At 33.5% G+C, this 24,207-nt stretch overlaps 1 protein-coding gene across 4 annotated transcripts in view; it reads left to right on the top strand.

Moving 5' to 3' along the window:
• Window positions 1–17,489, top strand: part of LOC145267030 (allantoicase-like) — a 147,224-nt gene extending 129,735 nt beyond the window's left edge. For all 4 annotated transcript variants that reach the window (XM_080122967.1, XM_080122966.1, XM_080122964.1 and 1 more), the window contains exons 9-13: window positions 853–987; window positions 2,316–2,364; window positions 8,240–8,295; window positions 13,038–13,095; window positions 17,057–17,489. In XM_080122967.1, the coding sequence (XP_079979093.1) occupies window positions 853–987; window positions 2,316–2,364; window positions 8,240–8,295; window positions 13,038–13,095; window positions 17,057–17,337 (579 nt within the window). In that variant the 3' untranslated portion in view covers window positions 17,338–17,489. The remainder of the gene's footprint in view (window positions 1–852; window positions 988–2,315; window positions 2,365–8,239; window positions 8,296–13,037; window positions 13,096–17,056) is intronic.
• The last annotated feature ends 6,718 nt before the right edge of the window (window positions 17,490–24,207 follow it).

Here is a 24,207-nt window from a genome sequence, read left to right as displayed (position 1 = left end):
GGTCATTCGTGTAACAGTAGCCCCTTACGTCCAAGTGGCGATATGTCTTGTTTGGGATGAAGATGATTAAAAAAAAAATTTATTCTGATAATTAAATTATTTACCCTCCCCTTTTCTGTGACGGATGAATAAAAATGTATAAGTGTAGGAGGTGTTACTGATCGTCTGATTTAATGTGGGATGCAGGTATTATATGGCCGTTCATGGCTGACAATCATTTGCTAAAACTATGTGATGTTTAAAAAAAAAAAGCAAACTGTTTAATGTTCAGGATATTTTTGGTTTTCCCCGACAAAAGGAGGATGGACCTGTAAATTCACCCTTGTCCGTTTGTCCATTTGTTCGTTTGTCCGTTCATCTGTCTGCACTTTTCTCAATAACTTGGAATTTTTAAAGATTTTGCGCAAACATTAAACATGGTATGAGTAAAAAAGTAACAGAACGGATTTTCCGGGGGAAAATCCAGTGCCCCCCCCCCCCAACCCCGGGGGTGCCTTTCGGGTTAAAAAATTGACACTTTTATTAAAAAAAATTGATGCCTTAGATTTTTATAAAACTTTCTGAAAAGTTGTAACTAACTGATTTCTATGTAATTTTGTTTGTCTATACTTCACGATAACTCTTAGGTGTGCCCCAGGGGCTCTTTTACGGCTAATAAAAAACACCCCGTCAATATCATTTTATGTGATAACATGATATACTGATACCTCTTCTCACATAGCTCACACAGCACAACCAGGTCCTGTTACTTTTTAGCCCCCACCCCCCCTCCAAAGAAAAATAATTTTTTGGTCATGAAAAAAAAAAACATTTTTTTTTTTTTTTTTTTTTTTTTCTTTTCGTCCCTCCCAGTTGACGGATTTGTTGCTGCTGCAGAATGGCGGTGTCTGCGTTTGTTCCAGTTGCCCAAAGATGATCCAGCTTGCATCCACCCTCAACTACGATGACCAGTCAACGACATCGGATAACACCTGCACAAGACCAGGGGTAAGGATTTGCAAGTTCGGAATAAGCTAGATATTTTTCATTCAAATGATATGCAGAGTGGGACAGAAACAACACGTGTTTTTGAAATTGCTATTCCAGAGGTTAGACAAAATAATGGAAACGCAGTGTTGGAAAGAGACAAGGGGGCATCCTCGTAGACATTCCTGAGACAATGCCAGAAAGACTTGTATCTTACTAGAAAACATAAGACCAACATTTTGATCAACGTTTAAACATTTAAAACACTTATTAATTGATGCAAAATTCACAAGGTGTTTCCTTTATTTTCTCCAACCTCTGCAATTTCCAAAACACCTGTCATTTCTGCTCCACCCTGTATACAAGGTGCCTTCAATAAGTTTCCAGACTATTTTCATATGAGCACTTTTATTGATAGTACACACATGAAACTCTAGTTCCCTTTGAAGTAATCTTTTCCGGCTGTAATGCACTTGTTGTACCGTTCCAACAACTTCTCGAAAGCTTCATATAAGTCCTCTTGTGTGAATGTCATCACAGCCTCTTTCATCTCCTCAATTATCTCATAACGACAGCCTCTAAGGTTTTCCTTGAGCTTAGGGAATAACCAAAAGTCACAGGGAGCAAGGTCTGGACAATAGGGAGGATGAGGAACTATCTTGGTGCCCATCTTGATCAAATAGTCTCTGATTTTCTTTAAGTACTCTTGTGACAAACTTTGCGCAAATTTGAATTATCTTCAGAAATAATTGTGTGTAAAATTTCCACACTGACATCAAACTGTGCACTTATTGCCTGTATAGACACACGATGGACCTTATCCATGAAATTCTTTATTTGGCCAATCAACTCTGGTGTTCTGACTTCCTTACTCCTCCTACACCTCTCATCATTCTTCACAGACTTCTAGCTTTCTTTGAATCTCGTATGCAACTCAAAAACCGATGCTTGATTCATGCAAGATGGTCCAAAAACAGTCTGAAGCATTCCATACGTTTCTGTGGCATTTTTTTCCAATTTTAAAACCGAATTTTATTGCATATTGTTCTTCTAAAGGGTCCTCACGTCCAGATTGAATTTTTGAAATTCACCAGCTGTGACAATCAGGCTTCATTAGGGTGTATTCCAATTCATGCTGTAGCTGTTCATTTGAACCTGAAATAGTAAAAATTGGTCATAAGATGTATACCAATACCATACTGAATTTTCAAGAGTCTACAACAATTTTAAATGCCTGTACAAAAATGTCTGGAAACTTATTGAAGGCACCTCATACCTTCCTTGAAAATGAATCAATTTTTTTTTTTTTACAAATGATTTCATCTACTTAAATTTTTTTTTTTTTTTAGGAGAATCACTTGCTTCCAATCTTTGATCTTGAAAAATTGAAGGACACGGGTAACTATATTTTCACATTTTTTTTTTTTTTTTTTTTTTTTTTTTGCCGAGTTACAAATTCATCTTTACATTGTGTGATATTATCTATGGCCATGAAGTTAAGCAACATTGAGTCTGATCAGTTCCAGATCGGTGACCATTTGGGAATACCAGGTGCTGTATGTAGGAAGACATTGACACCGTCCTGCAAGAACCACAAAAAACCTAATGTTGTCATTTCCCCTGATGGGGGATATGCAAGCAACTAGGGACGGCTTGTGAATTTGATATTCCCATAAAACTTCCTCCTTTGGAGGAGACTGGTTCAACCTGTCTAGGGTGAATGCTGTTTTAGTTTGGTAAACCTGTAAAGATTTACATTAGCTCTTTTTCTCTTCAAGGTTTGTTCTTTGGGTGTTCTCAAGAGTAGATAGCCTAGCGAATGGTATATCCACTCTCAACATTGTAAGAGAAGATTCTGTTGTGATACTATGACCCCCCCCCCCCTCCCCGGTGTTAGAAAGTGAAAAAATTTTTTTTTTAAATAGTAAATAAGTTTATCCGCAGAACAGTGGTCATAGGAAGTTGTTCACCAAGGTACACAAAAGGGTGCTGAAATGGGATTGTTGGTCAAGGTGTGGCAGATGACTGGAACAAAAATATTGGATGTGAAGGTCAATAGGTTTTGCGACGGTTTATGACAGTTGAGGACAGTTTCCAGTTTTTGGACAGTTGGTGGCTTCAAGATCCTTTGAGGGAATTTGGAGAGATGGGAGTCGAAAATTGGCCGAGAGTAAATGAGAATGAGGCCGAGAAGAAAATCGTTGGGGATGACGAAACGAGACAGCTGGGGTTCCTCCTTCTACACTTCATGATGGTATCACACACACATGGACACACGGACACTCCTGCAGACACTCACACACACACAAACACACACACACTTGCACACATTCACACTTGCGCAAACTCTCACTAACATACATATACTCACATACACATTCTCACACATACATACTCACACACACTCATTCACATACACACTCTCACACACATACATTCACACACACATACATACACACTCACACACATATACATACACACACACACACTCACTCACGCACTCATTTACATACACATACACACACACATTTGAACGCAACTGTAGAGTCATCATTGAATTGTCATTTATTTATTTGTCAAATCATCGATATGTAAATATTTTAATAAAAATTTGTTCTGATGTGACTTGAACATGCGACTGCAGTCCATGTTTATTTCAGGAGAGCTGGTTGGTGTCAGTTGATGCTGCGAGTCGAAATGTGAACATTTAGTGGTTTACTTATTAACTCCCTTTTTCAGTTGCTGTTACCTGACACCAACTTCTATTATTGTACCTAATGGAATAAATCGATTTTATATTTTATATCTGGGGGATTGTTTTCCACTCCTGCCTCGACAGAGTTCAAACCTGACTTCGAAACCTAGTAGTTGATGCAGTTTTCGCCTCCTTCCAACCTCTTTCCCACAGAAGAGACGTTGTGAGCCTGTCTCTGCTCTATCTCTATTTTCATGGCAAGTGCTTGTCTGACCCCACCCCCCACTTGCCAAACTTTCACAAAAATACACTCGTCTAGCTGCAACCACTATTAACGATTTCCCCCAGAACTGTCTGCCTGTGGAACTCTGTTTTCCAGCTGACTACAATGTGGTCGTCTTCAAGTCCAATGTAAACAAGTTCTTGCTGAGCCAACTGCTTATACTTGATTTACACCACTGATGATTATAACTATGTTGGCCATTCATTGTACAGTTATTAACCCTTATCCTCGAGTGGCCTTTGGGCCTTGATGAGTGGTGACTCCTTTTGAGTAAAAGAAACTCTACAATCCAAAAAGGAGGATCAACGTCAGAAAATTTTAGCCATTGATAATATTCATGTTATATAAAAGAGGGCAGCAGTTTTGGGTCATTGATTTCTGTTAGCAAATTTCCTCTTCCTCACAATTATTTCTGAACATCTTTTTTTTTTTTTTTTTACATGGTGGTCACCACTTATCAAGGCCTGGAAGCCACTCAGGGATAAGGGTTATTGTAAGTACATTACGTTAGTGTGGAGATTTGATGAAGTGTTTACTTAAGGGGGGGCGGTTCATTAGGAATTTGTTAACGTTAGACTTGAACACATCCAAGTTGTATATATATATATTATTCCTTATTGGAATTTTTATTGTTGAGATGAGCATTGTATGTTGATTTTATTTTATTTCGGACTATTAGTCTCATCTTATCTTTTTATTGGTGCACAACGTTTCGGCCAACTTCCTCTGGCCTTCGTCAGGTGGTAACCGCGACGGATAGGAACTTCGAATCTCCTAACTGCATTCTCAGCCATCACTGCCATCCGTAGTTGTTGTCGTCTCACCACATTTTTGACCAATTACCTCTGGCACGCTTTGGGTGGGATTGAAACCGCTATCTTCAGACAATGTTCATCCGGAACCGTAGAGATTCAACGTCTATCAACTGCGCCACGGGCCCCGAAGGGCGATCAAGGTTGGATTCTTTGATCTTATAAATCCACATTTAAAATTTCACTCTGGAAAATATTAACCTGGAATTATATATATATATATATATATAATCTGTCTGACGTAATGAACATTTAAATTAAAATGTTTAAAATTCAACGCTATTTCATACGGTTAATAGTAGCCGAATGGATACGGCCTCCGCTAATCGAGCCAGAGATGTCTCGTGTCGCGGGGTTCGAATCGTTCGATTGGTAGTAATCGTGACACCCTGCACTGAAGAATCCCGAAAGGATGAAACACTAGTGTCTGTAGGTATTTAATTATTATAGTAAAAAAATAATTATATATATATATATATATATATATATATATATTACTATTTCATTTAATCACAAATTAATATAAGAAGATATAATTTTATGCATAAATTTTTAGTATTTAATTCAACAGTGCTCAATACATAAGTAGAGCTAGGTAGTAAGTTATGAAAATATATACAGCAATTAAGCTACACAGAATATTCTGTGTTTCATCCTCGTGAGAATTCATCAGGCTTAGTTGCCATATATATATATATATATATATATATACATATATATATATATATATGATAAAAGAAACACTTTCCCCTTTAAAATAGTATTTATAATTACATATAATAAAATTATAATAATAATAAAAAAAAAAAAATGTATGTATGTAAAAATATTTTTAACCTTTATATATCTAATTTTAAATAAATAAGAATGTAAATATACTAAATACTAATCATAGTGGGGGTGATAAGTAGTTAAATGGATTAATCTCAATCTTATAAATACAAGACTGATAAATTAAAAAATATATCCATTTAATATTAAATAAATATATAAAGAATTATATGTTTATTAAAAAACAGCTTTACCGGACTTCTATAATAAAATATTTACCAAACTCATCATCTAAACAAAGGAGAAACCAAAGAATCATGCCTACTTCGGATTGTTACCTTTTGCTGTGGAAGATTCAAAATACGGATTGGATCCCTTTACCTCACTGCTACCAAAGACTTTCACTTCGGAATTTACCATACAATTTGGATATGAAATTCAATATCCTTTTAATTTTGAACCAATATATGATTTCACTTACTCTATCTTTTAGTTATGGTTTTCTGTGTTTATTGTATTTAGCAAATTAATATTTTCTTCTCTGAGGAGATGGGTAGACATTGAAAACCTATAGGAATGTATTCTTTGTCTTGCATATAATAAAAATTTTAGATTTGAAATTTAACCATGATTACTAAATTATGATATATATATATATTTTATTTTTTTTTTAATTACATTTTCACCCCAAACAAGGCAAATTGCCACTTTGGAAGCAACAACTACTGGGGTGCTATGTAAGGATTTGGGCAGCAAGATGTCGGTTCACGTTACACTTGAACTTCTGCACGTCAGTACTGTTGGGGAAGCAGGGACCTGGAATGGAATTCCAAAGTCTAGCGGTTCTGGGGAAGAAACTATTGGAGTAGAAAGATCTTTTACATCTAGGGATCTCTACAGTGTGGGGGTGGGATTTAGCAGCCTGTCGGGGTTTGTCGAGGGTGCTCACGTCATGAGGCACAAGTGATTGCAGTTCGTCAGAGCATTCACCACTAAAATACTTGTAGAACAGTCAGAGGGATGCAACATTTCGTCGATGGGACAGAGGCTGAAGCTTAGATGCCAGTTCAGGGCCTATCAGATTGGCGACTCTCTTTTGAACCTTGTCAAGGAGCGAGAGACTAGTAGCAGATGCACCAGCCCAAATGTGACAGCAATACTCCATACATGGGCGAATGGTGGCCTTATAGAGGTACAGGATACTTTCGGGTGTTAGTAGTTGTCTAGCACGGTAGAGAGAGCCCATCTTTCTTGCAGCGGCTCTAGCAATGCTTTCAATGCAATTGTTCCAACTCATGTTTCCTGTGAACGTTAGGCCAAGGAGTTTGAAAGATGTACTCTCAGATAAAGAGTCGTTGGCCATTGCTATAGGTGATAGAGAGGGTTTCTTGTAATTATTGAATGAAACTAGTTTAGTCTTGGCGGCATTGAACGTGACCAACCATTTTTGTCCCCATTCCACTACAGATTGCAGGTCTTCTATATATATATATATATATATATATATATATATATATATATTGATATAACTTTAGATAGCCAAGCGACCCATCATAATACTGCACTTGCATAAGCTGACACACCACTCAACGATATAACAATGTTAAACTCAATAATTGAGCTGTCTGGTTAGCTTTTCTTCTTCCACATCATTTAAGCAAGGAAAGAAGCTATCGGAGTAGAAAATCTTTCAGCACGTGCAGTGAAGGGGTGTGATTTTGATGCTAGTTGGAGGCACGTTTCATGGGAGTATTTATAAAACAAGCAGTGGGACGCAACACTGCGTAGATGTGACGATAGTTGAAACTTTCTCTTTATTTTATTTTTTAATTTATTTTTTAAATTTGAATTCTTTTTGGAGATGAATAATGTAGATAATTATTTATATATTCTCATCTTCGTGTTCTTTCATGAGGTTTCGGCCAACTATTCCTCTGGCTTTCGTCTGTCTGGTCCATGGTGCAGTGGATAGAAGCGTTGAATCTCTATGGTTCCAGGTGAGCATTGTTTGGAGATAGCGGTTTCAATCCTACCCAAAGCTGGTCAGAGGATAAGTTGGCCAAAACGTGGTGAGACGACAACAACTATGGAAGGCAGTAATTACTGGGGATACAGTTAAGAGACTCGGCATTCCTATCACATCCCGGTTAACCACCCGATGAAAGCCAGAGGATGAGTTGGCCGAAATGTCGTAAAACAACAACAATGAAGATAAGAATAACAGAAAAAAAATCATGATCATAAAATTTCCGACAAAAAGTAAAATTCTGTGTTTTGATGTTCATAACCAGTGGCATTCACTCTAAGCAGGTTGAACCGGCTTTCTCCAAAGGAGGGAGTGTCAAGGGAGTGTTTAATAAGTAATTCCCAGTCGTATGTATATCCCTGTCAGCGGAATTGATGACGTTAGATTTTTGCAGTTCTTGCTGTTGTCCTAGATACATCGCCTAGTATTCCCAAGTAGTCACCCATCTGGTACTAACCAGGCTCAATTTTGCTTAACTTCGGTGATCTAACGAGAACCGATGTGTCAATGTATGTCCTACATATAGCGCCTGGTATTCCCAAATAGTCACCCATCTGGTACTGACTAAATTCAGTTTTACTTAACTTCGGTGATATAACGAAAAAGAGTGTGACAATCTGATTATGTTCATGAAAACATTTTTTTAAAAAAGAGTCTTTGATTTTTTTTTTTTTGTTTTTTGACAGCCGTGGATGTCTTTTGGGCCGTGTACAGATTAGGTCACCCTGGAATCGTTAAAAAAGTGAGTTGTTAATTCTGGTTTTATTTATAAAATTATGTCTGCCATGTTTTTTTGCCAAAACATCTTTCACATAAACTCCTTTGAAAAAAGAAATTCTTTCGACTAGAAGTTTTTTTTTTTTTAAAACGATGACAATACTGACTCAAATAATGTAAGGGAGACAATTCTTGTTTTAAAGATATTTTTTAGATTTATTATCTCCCTTTATTTAGGATTTCTTTACCAGGTTTTCTTCTCTGTATTAAAACGTGTGTGTGTGTGTTGTTCGCCTATACGTGACTTCTGAAAATCTTGTTGATTAACAGTGGTAACTCTCTGCTTGTTAGTAATGGTAGAAATTCTCTGAACTTACTTTATCCATTTCTAATTCTTGTAATCACACTAGCACCTGCTTGAATGATAATACTAAAATTTATTTTTTGTTCAGGGATTTAAAGATAAAAATAAAAGTCTACTGCCCTGTCCAGGGATTGAACTCACAGTCCTCAGACCATGAGATGTTTGTGTCTAATACCTATCTCTATTCCCATTCTCCCACAATTTCTCATCTCATTCACTTTGTGCATACGAAGAAGCAAGATTATCACAGTTTTAATATGGTATTTATTTCTGATGTTACCATGAAACTATCCTCCCTTCTTTGTTGTGTGGTATCTTGATCTGCAGTGACATTCACTTCTTGCACACAAACTGGTTATCTTCTTCCCTGAACTTCCACCGAACGTCTCGTGTAATTAATTCTTACTTTAGCACATAAGCATATACATTGTTCCTTATCTTTTCCTAAAGCTTTGCCTGCCATCTCACTTTCATCTTCCTCTGAAGTCATCTTCAAGACTCGCATTACACATTCATCGCATCATTCTCATATTATTTCCCACCATGCACCGCATATCCTCAACCCTCACTTCCATACATCATCACACACAGCGTACACATGCTGGATAGACTCTTCTACTTGTCGGATGAGATCCGTTGGAGTCCATTCAATTTTGAAGATGCCTAGACAGGGGGCTAGGTGCATTATCCGCCAATGTTAAAGTTCTCCTCTCAGATAAGGGGGGGGGGAGTAAAAGAAAGAAAAAGGTTGAGAGGGGGGGGGTGCTTTTTTTTTTTTTTTTTTTGCTTTGCAGAACATGCTTAAGCTTTGCAAAGAGATAAACTGACAAAAACTTTGATGTGTGGTGCATTTGAATCAGGAAGTCATTATCTTCAGACAGCCTGACCTATTAGCACTAGACATTGTGTCTTGAAATTGAGGCATCAATATATATATACCAAATTTTAGTCATTCAATGAATTTAAAAATTTGAAGAATATCGAGCAATTTTTATTTAGATGGGATAGCCCTTATAGAATATTATTGGCAGTAAAATTTTGTAAATCTTATATTCACAGGTTTCCATACCCGCTGATTGTTGGATAATTTTATTCTGAAAAAAAAAAAAAAAAAAAAAGTGTGTGTATATATATATATATATATATATATATTATATATATGCACATATATTCGATTCATTCTGTTCGTAGATGACTAAGCAAAGGCCTAGTGCATTATCTACCGGTGTTGAAGCTCTCATCTCTTGGTGTGGAACATTTTTTCGCAGATAGCACATGCAAAGCAGCCGGGATTGTCTCTTTGAAAGTCTCTGCTCAGCTGCGACCTCTCTCTTATTCTCTATCTCTTTGTGTAGATTGCTGCGTTAACTCCCTCGGTCACTTGCTTGTGCCTCCCAGTTTGGGATATCAAAGCCCATTTCCTTTATGTGGCGTTTGACTACGTTTTTGTCCACTCATTCTTCTATTACCATTCTTTAGTTTTCCATAGAGGAGCATTTTCAGGATCCTGTCATCTGCCATTCTTACAACAAAACCAGTCCAACACAGTTGTGTGGTTGCAAGCACTGTTTCTATGCAAAAGAGATAACACTATGCTGGTTAGTAATGGCAGAAATTCCCTGAATTTCCTCTATCCATTTTTAATTCTTACAATTACAATAGCACCTGCTCCTCCCTGTGTTCCAATGTTATCAGTAGGGCTAGGACAACAGCATATTCTTTTCATTGTTTTGACTCTTGAGTGTGTATCCGTTGATATCTTATATGCTTTTATATTGAGTGATGTGGTTCTTGGTTGATTAACTGTGTCGGATATATACTCGAGAGTCAAAGCCCTAGTTATCACCAAGGTAACAAAACTTCTCAACATCTTCATCACATCCAAATATATTTTCTCCACATCTGAGTTCTCATCCATCTTCATCATCTCCATCATCTTACACAATTATCACTTTCTCAACCTACTGGTACTTCCACTGCAATTCTTGTGTATGAAAAAATTTAAATTGCACTCAATTCCATTTCCATAAACCGAACAGGGGAACTTTCTAACACTACAAACACTGATCAGCACTTCGGTCGTGGTGACATTCACTTTTAAACCTTGAATTTTCATAATATTCCTCCAAGTCTTCAACATAATTCCAGGGGAGGGAACTCATGCTTTTAAAACCATACGGAAATTTATCTCCCTTTCATAAAAGGCTTTCTTTTTCAGTTTTTAATATAAAGATATTTAAAAACATTTTATGATCATTTTACATGTTTTTGCGTTTGTGTGTGTTTCTCGTCTATACGCGATTTTGGAAAGTCTTGTTAACCTCCAAAATAAACAAGATGAAATAAACAAAACATTCCCATGAAAAAAAATTAATAATAAAAAAAAAAAAACTGAATTATACCTGACTCCCTTTCCACAAATTGAGCAGGGGAGCTTTCAAGTTTCGGTAAAACTTGCGGAGAATTCTGTTTTACGATTGTTGTAAAAATAGAACGAAAATTTAGATTTTGTTCCTTTTTAAAATTTGGTACATTTTTACATCACGTCCAACTCATTGTTCACACTCGACATGTAAACTTTTATAGGTTTTCGGGTATGCTGACAAGGTTGGGTGTGTCTATTCTAAAAGCCATTCTTAACATGGGGAGATTGGGGTGTTTATTCGTTGTAAGCATACCTGAAAACTAAATTTCCAATGTGAACAGTGAGTTGGACTTACGTGAAAAAAAAAAAAAAAAAAAAAAAAAAAATACCAAATTGACTTTTTTTTTTATTTAAAAATTAAATTATTTCGTGTTTTTTTTTGTTTTTTTTTTAATAAAATTTTATTTTTTTTATACAAAAATATTTCATTTTTTTTATATATAAAAGTACGATTTTTGAATGTTATTTTTTCGATTACTTTAATTTGGGGGGGGGGGCACAATAATAATAAAAAAAAGATTAAAACGGAACGAAATTTAAATTTCCGTTCCATTTTTACGACAACCGTAAAACAGAGCATTCTCCGCACTTTCTAACACTACAACAACTGATTATCACTTTGGTCTTTGTGACGATGACTTTTCAAACGTTTATTTTCCAATAACATTCAAGTTTTTAACTTCATGTCAGGGAAGAGAACTCGGTTTTTAAAACATGCGAAGATTTGTCTCCCTTTCATTTTTTTTTTTTTTTTTTTTTTCCCTCTCCCCAGCTTTTCTTCTCTTCTTTAATTTGTGATCATTTCGTATGTTTTTGCGTATGTGTGTGTTTCTCGTCTATACGTGACTTCGGAAAATCTTGCTGACCCCCAAAAAGAAGTAAAGTGTTATTCCCAGTAAAACACATAAACAAACAAACAAGTCACTCTAAACACATAAAGAAACAAATAAAAAAAATAAATTAAAAAAAAAAATCTGGAATTTTTAGAGGAAAGAATTTCAAAATAACGTTTTTAATAAAAACACAATTATGTACTTACGTGTCATGTCGAAGTTTGTAAAAATTCCAAAAAATACAGAAAAATAAAAAATTACGTGTAAAAAAAAAAAAAAAAAAAAAAAAAAAAAAAAAAAAAATGATCGAATTTTAAAGTTTTCTTGTATTTGTTAATGTGAAGGACATAAAATATTTTACGTTTCTGATTTTTGAGATGAGGATTGGTTATTCGTATTATTTGGATTTATTTAATTATTTTTCTCATCTGGAGTGAAATTTTCACAACTTTTCTTCAGGTGTATCTTGTCGAACGCGGGAATGTTTCTGTTGAACTTGATAATCTGCATGGACTTTTGAGTTCGACAAGATACACCTGAAGAAGATCAGACACTATATCAAGTGAAATGTTGAAAATGACTCACAATGAAAACAGTAGCGCAAAGAATCCAAATTATATAAATTTTCAATCCTCATCTCAAAAATTCAAAAACAAAAAAAGGAAAAAAATTGTCATCAATTTTGGAATGTATTTTGACTTTTTTTTTATTTAATTTTATTTATTTAATGTTATTTTATTTTATTTAATTTTATTTATTTAAATTAATTTATTTTATTTAATTTTATTTAAATTAATTTATTTTATTTAATTTTATTTATTTTAATTAATTTTATTTTATTTAATGTTATTTATTTAATGTTATTTTATTTTATTTAATTTTATTTAAATTAATTTTATTTTATTTAATTTTATTTATTTAATCTTATTAATTTTATTTATTTAATCTTATTTTATTTAAATTTTATTTTATTTTATTATATTTAATTTCGGATTAAAATCCAAACTCGAAAGAAAAAAATTGTCTTTCATTTAGTAATGCATTATGATTATTTGTTTAAATTTAATTTAATTTTAGTTCATTTCAATTAAAATTAATTAAATTCAATTTAATTTCATTTATTTAATATTTTATTTCAATTTCAGATTAAAATCCAAACTGGAAAGTTTGACTGCCAATACCTTTCCTTTTGCCGACTTGAAGGTTAGTACAAAGTAGACTTGGAACTTGTGTACTAAAAAGATGACCTTGTTTTAAACGTGGATATTTATGTTTAGATATGTCTTTTTATATTTTGTTTATATTTTAGGTGTTATATTAGTTTAGCTTTTTATTCATCTATATATTAATACGATAGTGTGTCACGCTTACATCCAGGTCGTTTAATTGTTATGTACTTCCATTTCTTGTCATAAATACTTTAACCAAGATTTCTTCACAAGTTTTGGTTTCGATTGTAACTGATGGCACTTAAGGCATCTATTTTTTTTTTATGAATAATTTTATCAAGAATTCTTCCTAAGTTTGGATTTCGAATATCGCTGAAGGAACTCAAGTTTTATATATATATATATATATATATATATATATATACTAGCATGGGTGCCCGACGTTGCCCGGGTGTTTTGAGGTGTATGCTAAACAAAACAAAACAGAAAACGGTCAATTTTTTTTAAACTTTGACCCCTATTATGACCCCTTAACATTAATTGTTTTGGACTCAAATCGAGTTATTAAGTTAGATCCATGTCCAAGGAATCTATATCTAAAATTTCAAGTGTTTAGACCCAAAATTGTAGGAGGATTTTGGTAGAGTTCTCAAAGGTCAAATCGTTGAACTTTGACCCCTTAATCGCAAAATTTCTGTCCGAAAACCGATCACATCGATTTTCCCAAATCTCAGTAACCTGTATATCAAATTTCGAGTCTGTAGGCTTAAAATTGACAGTTATTGCATAGGGAAATGTACACACGCAGACACTTTCACAGATATATCTATATATCTATAAAAGTGAACGTGTATGTGTATCTGTGTACATTTCCCTACGCAACAACGCTGTCAATTTTTAGTCTACAGACTCGAAATTTGATATACAGGGTACTGAGATTTGGGAAAATCAATTTGATCAGTTTTTGGCCAGAAATGTTGCGATTAAGGGGTCAAAGTTCAACGATTTGACCTTTGAGAACTCTACCAAAATCCTCCGACAATTTTGGGTCTATGCACTTGAAATTTTAGATATAGGTTCCTTGGACATGGATCTAATTTAATAACTTTATTTTAGCCCAAAACAATAAATATTAAGGGGTCATAATAGGGGTCAATGTTAAAAAAAAATTGACCGCTGCGGTCTCTTCCAAATTACTCAGACAATTTCTGGTCTAAATATTTGAAATTTTACATAAAGTGTATTCAGAGATAGGGCAAGCTTTTTCATCAGTTTAGGTCGAATATTTTTAGTTACCAATATATAAATGTATGTATGTATGTCTGTTTGCATGTCTGCCTTAAACTTTCAATAGAGGCGACGGATTTTACCAAGATCAGTATCGTTTTAAAGTTCGACCGTTCATACGACAAATATCGAAAAATTGGCTAAAAACATTATCTTCCCCTTCAACTAGACACTTTTCTACAGGGGGGGGGTCACTTTTTTCGCCGATATTTTTTAAAGTTATCCTCTCCTTTAGATTGTCTAGCCTTAATTTTACAAAATGTCGCTTCCGGTTTGGTGGTGGTCGTGACAGCATAAAAGTTAGGTTTTATTCCATTCTTTTCCTCCTTTGCGGTACGGGTTCGAGCCTGCCTTCCTACTACCACTTTTTTTTTTTTTTTTTTTGCTCAACATACACATCCAAACACCCGGGCAACGCTGGGCTGAAATGCTAGTAGATATATATATATATATATATATATTTTTTTTTTTAAGTTTTTATTTCGATTCAAGCTAATGCACCCAAGTCATATGGATATATTTTTTTTATTTTTGAAATTACAACTTTATAATATATAAAAATCGATAGAACATATAACTCTCTAATAATATATATGAAGTCTGCAAGAATTAAAATACCATATTTAAGTGTACTTTACAATCGAGCTTTGCCGGGTGTTCATGCTAGCTTAGATAAATACTTTTGCAGTTTAAATAAAAAAAAGCTACAATAATATCAGAGCGTCTCTATTTATGCTAAACATCTGCAGAATGCCAACATCAATATATTACGTATGAATGAGTTCCCTGTGGCATTTCCACAGGTCCCGCTAGTTATCATTATTACATATATATATAATATATTATATATATATATATATATATATATATATATATATATATTATATATTTATATATATTTCATTATGTTTTGCATTATACTTATCCTATTGTAAAGTTTATTGTGTGTATACAGATGTTTTCTATTTCATTTCTACAGTTCTGTCTGTTTAAATGTATGTATGTTTGCCTAAAACTTTCGACAGAGGCAAGATTTTCACAAGATCAGTATCGTTTTGAAGCTCAACTCTTCGGATGACAAATATCGAAAAATTGGCTAAAAACATTGATTCCTTCACCCTCAACTGGGCACTTTTCTACATGGAGGGGTTGCTTTTTTTTCACCGATATTTTCGAAAGTCATCCCCTCTTTTTGATTGTCTTGCCCTAATTTAAACCTATGTCGCATCCGGTTTGGCGAGGGATGCAACAGCAAAGATGTCACGTTTTTTTTTTTTTTTTTTTTTTTTGCCTCCTTCGTGGCACGGGTTCGAGCCTACCTGCCTACTACCACTTTTTTTTTCTTTCTCAACACGCACACACACACACACCTCCAAACACCTGGGCAACGCCGGGCACCCAGGTTAGTTCAATAATAAACTATATATTTATAACGTAGATATTTTATTTACAAGAAGGCAACACAGAACTATGCAAATTACGGCTATCAGTCTTAGTCTAGTATTACATAAAGGAGTTTATTCTGTTTTCACTATCTTTTTTGATTACTAAAAAAAAAAAAAAAATAAATAAAAGGGAATTTAATTTGTATAGATTTAATTATATTTTACAACTAGCGGGGGCACCCGGCGTTGCCCGGTTGTTTGGAGGTGTATGTGTGTAAGGGAGGGGTTAGAGTAAAGAATAAACGTAGTGATAATCCTGTTTAAATAAATAAAAAAAAAAATAATAAAAAAAAAAAAAAACGATGGTAAACTTCTCTACAAAATTGTCGAAACCAAAACCCAAAATAAACAGCGAAAAAATGTATAACTTCTTTAAAAAAGAAATTGGAAAAACAAAAAGGAAAAAAATTATGACTGTGTTCGGAAAACTAAAGCAAAAAAAACAGTGAAAAAAGAAAAAAAATGTCATAAATAACCTTTCGATTTGGTTAAGTCCATTTCAGGTTTTTACGCAACTACGAAGTAAAGAAAACCCAAACCAATGTTCTTTCATAACTGTCCCTTGTGAATAAAGTGTAAAGTGGTGGCAAGGGAAGGAAGAATTTATTAGAGAGAAAAGATTTTACTACCTGAATTGATTTTAACCGATTTTGGCAGTAAACTCTCGGCAGAAAAAATATAGGAATCTATGATTATCGAGGAAGTGGAGAGGTAATAGGCCTATAACACATCTCAGATATTGTGCTGCAGTTTGTGCATATTACATTTGCATGAAATGTCTTGATTTTTAATCCTATGAGAAAAATGAGTTCATTTTATATATATATATATATATATATATATATATATAATATGGATGAATCCCAGTCTAAGAATGTGCAAGCCACAAGGCCATCCCTATAAAAGGCCAAGAAATCTAGCATTTTGGTGTCTTTTTTCAAGTCATTCAGTTACAGGCATAATTTTAGCAGCTAACATTGTGAACGTGCATATTTGTGAATGTCTGCTTGTGTTGGTCTGAAGTTTTTTTTTTTTTGTGAATAATAGTATTGTGTATATGCGTTTCTAGCCTTTACGTAACTTACATTTTTTTTATTCATATATATTGGAATATTAAAAAAAAAGTCATAATGCAACAAAAAAATTAAATGAAAATTAAAAAAAAAAATAAAGATTAATTTCAAAATTAAATCAACCAGAATGCTTTTCTGTCTTCATAAATAAGTGAAAACTTTAAAGTATCTTTTTTCTTTCTTTTTCCAGCTTGTCTTATAAACCGAAAACAAAACTTCGAAGATAACGGATTTGAAGACAAAGCCGATCTCTACCCATGGCAAACGTTGTTACCCCTGACTGGCTTGCTTCCCTGCACGCAATCTGTCTTTGAAATCACTCCCCCGAGACACGGGGGTGTGATCACACATATACGACTGTCCCTCAGCCTGTCAGCACCAAACCCTGTGAAACACAAACTGTTATCGGCCACATTGAAACGACTCCACATTCACGGCTACAAGTGTATACCATCTTTTCCAAAATTATAAGTTCCATCTCCCATGATAGAGCCCCTTCTTACATTTTGTCTTTTAATTCTATTCAATTGGCTTCCAATGATTCAGCGTTTGGTGTCTTTTACTGGAGATGAGATTCCGAGTCAGTTACAGATATCGTTCTAGTAGCGAACGTGCAAAAAAAATGGTTTAATTGTAAGTTAGTTAGAATGGAATTTTATTGAAAATTATTCTTCATAAATTTTTAACAAAAATATGGAACGGAAATCACTAAACATGAAACAAAATACGAAACTGTGAAATCAACCAGAATGCTATTATATTATAATATTATCAAATACTAACGATATGGAAATAATTTATTTAAAAAAATTATTTTAGTTTAAACACTTCTTGTGCTATCATGAAACACAAAAAAAAAAAATAAACTTTGGTTTCATAGTTCAATTGAAGCTACATTATTTTATACGTTATTTATGAAAAAATTAGGTCATACAATTAGTGAAAGACATTTTAAGAATTAAAAAATATGAAAGAAAACTTTTACAGAAATGTAAAAAATTATTTCCGGATGAATTTTTATTATTTACATTTCTATAAATAGTATCTCTTTTGAAATAATATATTTACGTTTTTTCACAAGTTCTATGACAAAATTTTGTCATAAATAATGTATGAAAGTTTTTTTTATTAACACTTGTGTTATCAAAAAAAAAAAAAGCTTGAACATTTTTATAAAGAAAATTTCTTAAATAAATAGAATTTTGTCATAAATAATGCATAATTCTTGTGTTAAAAAAAAGTTTCAGTTTCATAATTCAATTAAAAAAGAAGCTAGATTATTTTATGATATCTTATTTATGACAAAATTATGTGAGAAAATTTGTGAAAGACATTCTATCTAAGAATTATATATATATATATATATATATATATATCCAAGGATGGACTACTGCTGCCACATCTGGGCAGGAGTTACTAAAAACAGCCTATCCTGCCTTGACAGAGTACAAAATATACTTTGTGGCTTAGGGGAGGATGCCCTTTTCTCTTCCCTGCAACCTCTTTCCCACAGGAGAGATGTTGCGAGCCTGTCTTTGTTTTATCGTTACTTCCATGGCAAGTGCTTGTCTGAGCTCCAATCTCTGGTCCCCCCTTGCTAATCTTTCACGATAAACGCCCGTCTAGCTGAAACGACTGTCAAAAATTTTCCCCACTCTTTAGCTGTGCTAAAACCAAAACGTTGATTCCATATAAACAAATTCCTGATGAAACGCCCCCTTAAGACACTTTATCAAATACTAACGATTACTATGATACTATCGCATTGAATACTGTACACGCAATAACCCTTATCCCTGAGTGGCTTCCAAGCCTTGACAAGTGGTGACTACCTTGTGTAAAAAACTACTAATTGCATCATCTTTACAGACGTTAGCCATCTCAATGCTTCCCACTAACTTCATCATAGTTATCAGGTCAATCCTCAGTGACACCTAAACCCCGTCCGTGAGCCTGAAGATGACTTTTCAGGCCAGCATTAGACTTGTACAGTTGTTTCACTTCTGGCTCCATTTTTTTTTTTTTTTGCTTACTTACTTACAACTAGCCTCCTCCATTCAGGCCGGCATTCATACATACATACATACTAGACATAATCTAATGTTACAAAGATATTTGTTTCCTTTTACTGAACAACAGGCTTGCAGATCAAGACAAACATCTTTCTTTGGAAGCAAGAATTCCAGTTTGTCCGCAGAAATCTTTTTAGCTGCTAACGTGTCATTCTTGTTCAACCCCCCCCCCCACACACACTATATAAAATTTTTTTTTTAAATCTGTATGATGTACATATTCGTGACAAAAACAAAATATCATATTCCAAAAATCACAAATTAATCAAGTACTTTTATTTTTAAATCAGAAAATCAAATTTTATTTGCATTAGAGAAGGGATTGTCTTGCCTGCTATTTTGAAAAAAAAGTCAAGAAACTAAAGGAAATAACTCAACAATACTTACTAGATTTATGTTGTAATGCCTACAAATTCCCATTAATCGCTTAAATATGATTTTCATTAAAAAAAAGAAAAAAAGATACTTGGTCAATTTATATGATTTTTGGAATATGCTATTTTCGTTTTGTCATGAGTACATACATCATAGAAACTTTTCTTTTCTATTATTTTTTTAATATAAGGGGAATTCTATGCAATAAGTGAATTTCAATGCATCAAATTAATTTCAGACGAAACATTTTTTTTGTTCAAGAAAGTGTTTCAACAAAAAAAAGTTTTCCATAAAACTCAAAAACTTATCAGCTAACCGTGATTTCTGATATACGAAGATCGTTCCAAAAGTAAAGCCTCCTAATTTTAACTCAAAAAGTTGAAGAGCTACAAAGGCAGGAGTAGTATCATTAAAACGAGCAACCTTTTCAATGACGCATCTCTGCTTCTAACGCACGCCCATGACAGAGGTTGCTTTCTTAAGAGTCTCACGCCATCGATTATTCTGCAACAGAGAGGTGAAACTTTCAGGTCACAAATGCATAAGTTCAGTCATCATAACAATATTAAACGAAAGATGAGGAATAAAAACTTTAGATTATCAGAACAATAAAAAGAAAAAGTTAACAGGAAAAGTTAAGAAAAAACCTCTTTAGACCATGACATTTCGAAGCTAAGTGCTTGTGGCATTACTTTTGAAATTCACCGAATAATACAGAATCTCAACTGAAATAAAATTGATCAGTTAGAATCCATTTCAGAACAAAGTTTTCTCAGAGCAATTAAAAAAGTATCAGCAAGAAAGATAAGAAATCTTGTCTCTATCCCTAACCCGGCAGTAAAAGACCTCAAATGTTATTTTACTTGGCCTGTTATAGGGATGACCTTGATTCCAACTAATTTTAGATCTGTTATTTGAAATGTTGTTTTTGAAAAATTTATTTATTTTAAGAATTTTAATCTAAATTTTCAAGAGATTAAAAGTTATATATATATGTATTTGTTGTTTTTCAAGAGATTAAGAAAAACAACAAATACATATATAATTTTTAAAGAAATTTTTTTTTTATTCTAAACAATAAAATCTCCCCGGTGTACATGGGTGCAAGTGGTACTAGAATTGAATGTGAGAGTGAAATTTGCTCCGACTTTATGTATTTATTACAGGGGCCTGACAATATTTTTTGGACACTTTGAAAAAAGTACTTCAAGGTGGTTACTAGTGCCAAAAACTTAAGATTGTAAGTACGTAGTTGAGGAGCGAAAATCCACTACGAGTGTAATCATTTTTTTTTAGTTTGGCTTTGATGATTTTAGCTTTTTGTGATTTTTGCGAAAACTTGCGCGACACTTTCGGACATAACAAAAAAATCCTATTTTATTAAGAGCTATGTTCGTGTATATGTTGCTGTATTCAAATGTTCTGCTTGTATACTTAGCTGTCATCATTAGAATCAATTATCTGTTCTATTCTACTGGCAAAACAATTAAGTTTAATGAGGTAAAATGCATTCAAAAGAAGTTGTTTGTTTGGCACGGAAGAAGCGGGAAGATGGCCTCAGCATCAGAAAGATCGACATGGATTTGAAGGTGTCGAATACATGCTGAAGATAAACTGAGCGGAAAAAGAGAGGACGGAAAAGATCAATTGACTGAAAGGAGAACGAAGAGGACTGTGACACGGCTTTTGACATCTGGAGAAAAAGTTACAGCAAGAAAAGTAAAGGAGAAATGTGAATTGGATGTAAACATCCGAAAATACAAAGAACGCTGCAAAGGATTGGTTTGAAGTATGCAAAGGCCAAGAAAAAATACACTAACAAAGAAACACAAAGGAGCAAGACTGGAGAGTGCTAAAAGGTGGTTAACAAAGGATGTTGACTTTAAGAAGGTTATATTTACTGATGAGAAGTGTTTCAAATTTGATGGGCTCGATGGATAGTATACTTGGTCGAGAAGGGGTGAGCCTGTTGTACTGAACAAACGACAGATGGGAGGAGCTATGTTTTGGGGTATGATCTTTGCTAATGAAAATATATGGTTGGAGTGGTTGAAAGGATACAGAACAGTGAAAGCTACAAACAGTTGCTGGACGAGAAAGCCCTACCAAGGATAAGAAGAGAGATGGAGAATGATTTCGTTCTACAGCAAGACAATTGCAGCATCCATGTGTCAAAACTCATGAAAGAATGGATGGCTAAAATGAATATGACTACTTTGGAATGGCTTGCAAAAAGCCCAGATCTAAATTTAATGGAAAACGTTTGGGAAATGCTTGCGCAACTTGTCTATGATGCCACAAAACAACTAATAGAAACGCGTAGAGATGTTATTGTGCATATGTTTGATCATTATGAAGAGAGATTGATAAAAGTTATTGAGAAGAAAGGTGATATTACAGACTATTAGCAGTTTTTCAACGATGTCCGAAAAATAATGTTGCGTGTGTTTTATAAAAAATGAAAATTAAATATTTTTTTCTTCCAGGTATTGTTTTTATATGTTTATGCTATTCTAGTGATGGAATTTCATCACTCTATGGTACTCGGAAAGTCAAATACTAAAGTGTTCAAAAAATATTGTCGGGCCCTTGTAGTAATTAAAAAAATAAAAAAAAACAAATGAAAGTCAATACTACGATTATGTTTTCTACCAAACCACAGATCTGTCCATCCGAAAAGATTTACGTATGCAACTTTTGTTATCAAATCTATCGAGCGTCGATGCAGGAAGAAGACAACTCGATGATTTTTTTATATATAAGATGAATATTTTCTTTTAGTATTTTTTTTCTTCTTCAGAATAAACATTTTTTTTCTTTTAAATGATTGGATTCAATTCCTTTACTTTTGTTTTTCATTTTTTTAAAAATGAATTTCTTCCTTTTTGTACGACCACTTTAAAAAAAAAAAAAAATTAGGTGTTTATGCAGTTCAGCAAAGACATTAAAATACGAAGACAACAAGAAATATAATGTATGTGTCTGTTACGGAATGATGTTATATAAAAAAATTTTTTTTTTTTTTTCAGTGGAAAATCAAATTTTATTGAGATCAATCGCAACATAATTATCTTGACAATTTCAGAATTTGGAGGAGCCAGGGGGAGATAACTATCTAATCTTTTGAAATTTGTCAAAGCGTACGTGAAGTTATAGTAATTTTATTAATAAATTTTTAAATTCGAAAGAAAAAAATAAATAGAAAGAAAAAAGGAATATCTAAAATTATTAAAAAGCCGTAAAAATAATCTCGTCAAATTTTGCTTAACATGTCTGATGTATTACATTCTCCACCTGACCATGCTGATGGGTCGCGCTTCAAAATGATACTGATCTTGTGAAATTTCATCGCCTCTATAGAAAGTTTTAGCAGACATACAAACATACATATAAACCATACATTACGATCATGTAATCCCTACAGCCACCTACCTTGAAAATGCTGCTGTCAAACCTGACATAGTTATATGGAATAAGTCAGAGAGAGTTGCAACCTTGGTTGTAAGTGAGTGTCCCTAATGATGGACGTTTGAACAGAGCTGAAAGGGAGAAACAGACCAAGTACCAAGGTGTCATGTACGATATGAAAAGAAACTGGAATTTTAGGGAGATATCAATCATATCATTTATCATAGGTGCCACAGGACTTATGAAGAAGAACCTGAAGTCCTACCTAACTAATATTCCTGGTGAACCAAGTGCAAAAGAGATCCACTTAAGGGAACAGCGAGGATACTAAAAAGAGCTCTCGGTTGGTTTCAATAAAAAGCAGGGCAATGTTGGCAGCTGGTTTGGCTGCCCCATACCCAGCATTACAATTTTCAAAGGAAGAAAATCTAAAAAAAAAAAAAAAAAATTAGACAGGCGAGATTTACATTATAGATTCCATCTGTCATTGAGCTTATAAATGTCTTGAATGTGAAATAGGAATTGAACTCATGTTCAATGTTCTTGTTATATTAACGTAGAACACCATCTAAATGGTTTTGTGATCTTCAAAATAAGATGATGGAAGATAACTATTTTCCTGTTAACAAAAAGGTCGTTTTCGGATCAACATGGGTGAGAAAAATACAGAAAAACGTAAATAATGATTTAATAATCTGAAAAAAAAAAAAAAGTTATAAAATAATCATGTGTTTAAAGTAATACCAACATTGCGACATGTTAAGTAATAACAATTTTGCGACATGTTGAAGTAATAATACACATAAAAATAAATTACAATGGTTTAAAAAAAAAAAAACAACTTTTGCACCTGATAAAAAAAAAACATAGAAATAAACGAAAAGTGCATATTTATTTTGCATATTTTTTTTTTCAATTTATTTTTGCAAGAAATTCTCGTGTTTGCACACCATTGAAAGGAATCATCATTGTCTCTTCGACATCATCCAATCATCCAATCCAGAAAAAATCTGAATACCCCCCCCCTCATTGATAAATTCAAAGTTTACTTTAATTTTGTTGTTTTTTTTTATTATAAAAATGAATTAATCATTTTTTTTTTCTTAAAAAACACAAAACAAAAAAAATCATTTCATCATTCAACACCTTATGCATCCATAAATCTCCAACAAGGCTCTGTCTGTCTGTCACACTGTTACATTTATACAACGTCCGCATATCTTCACTTGTCGGTCACTTATTCAATTACACTCCAATTTTAAGTAGCATTTTTTTTTTTTTTTTTTTTCATCTGTCCGTCGATCTGTCACACTTAAATTTGTAGTAGCATTTTTACAACCCTGTCAGTCTGTCACACTTTAGTTCGAATTAGCATTTTTATATCTTCATCTGTCCGTCTGTCATGCTCCTGTTCAAATTAGCATTTTTACAACTTCCTGTCAGTCTATCACACTTTTGTTCAAATTAGCATTTTTACATCTTTGTA

The sequence above is a fragment of the Euprymna scolopes genome, chromosome 42 (genome assembly GCF_053919585.1).
Source record: "Euprymna scolopes isolate OS-2025 chromosome 42, ASM5391958v1, whole genome shotgun sequence".
NCBI classification, from domain to species: Eukaryota; Metazoa; Mollusca; class Cephalopoda; order Sepiida; family Sepiolidae; genus Euprymna; species Euprymna scolopes.
The sequence above is the reverse complement of the archived record's forward strand: the minus strand, read 5'-3'. Positions and strand labels throughout refer to the sequence as shown.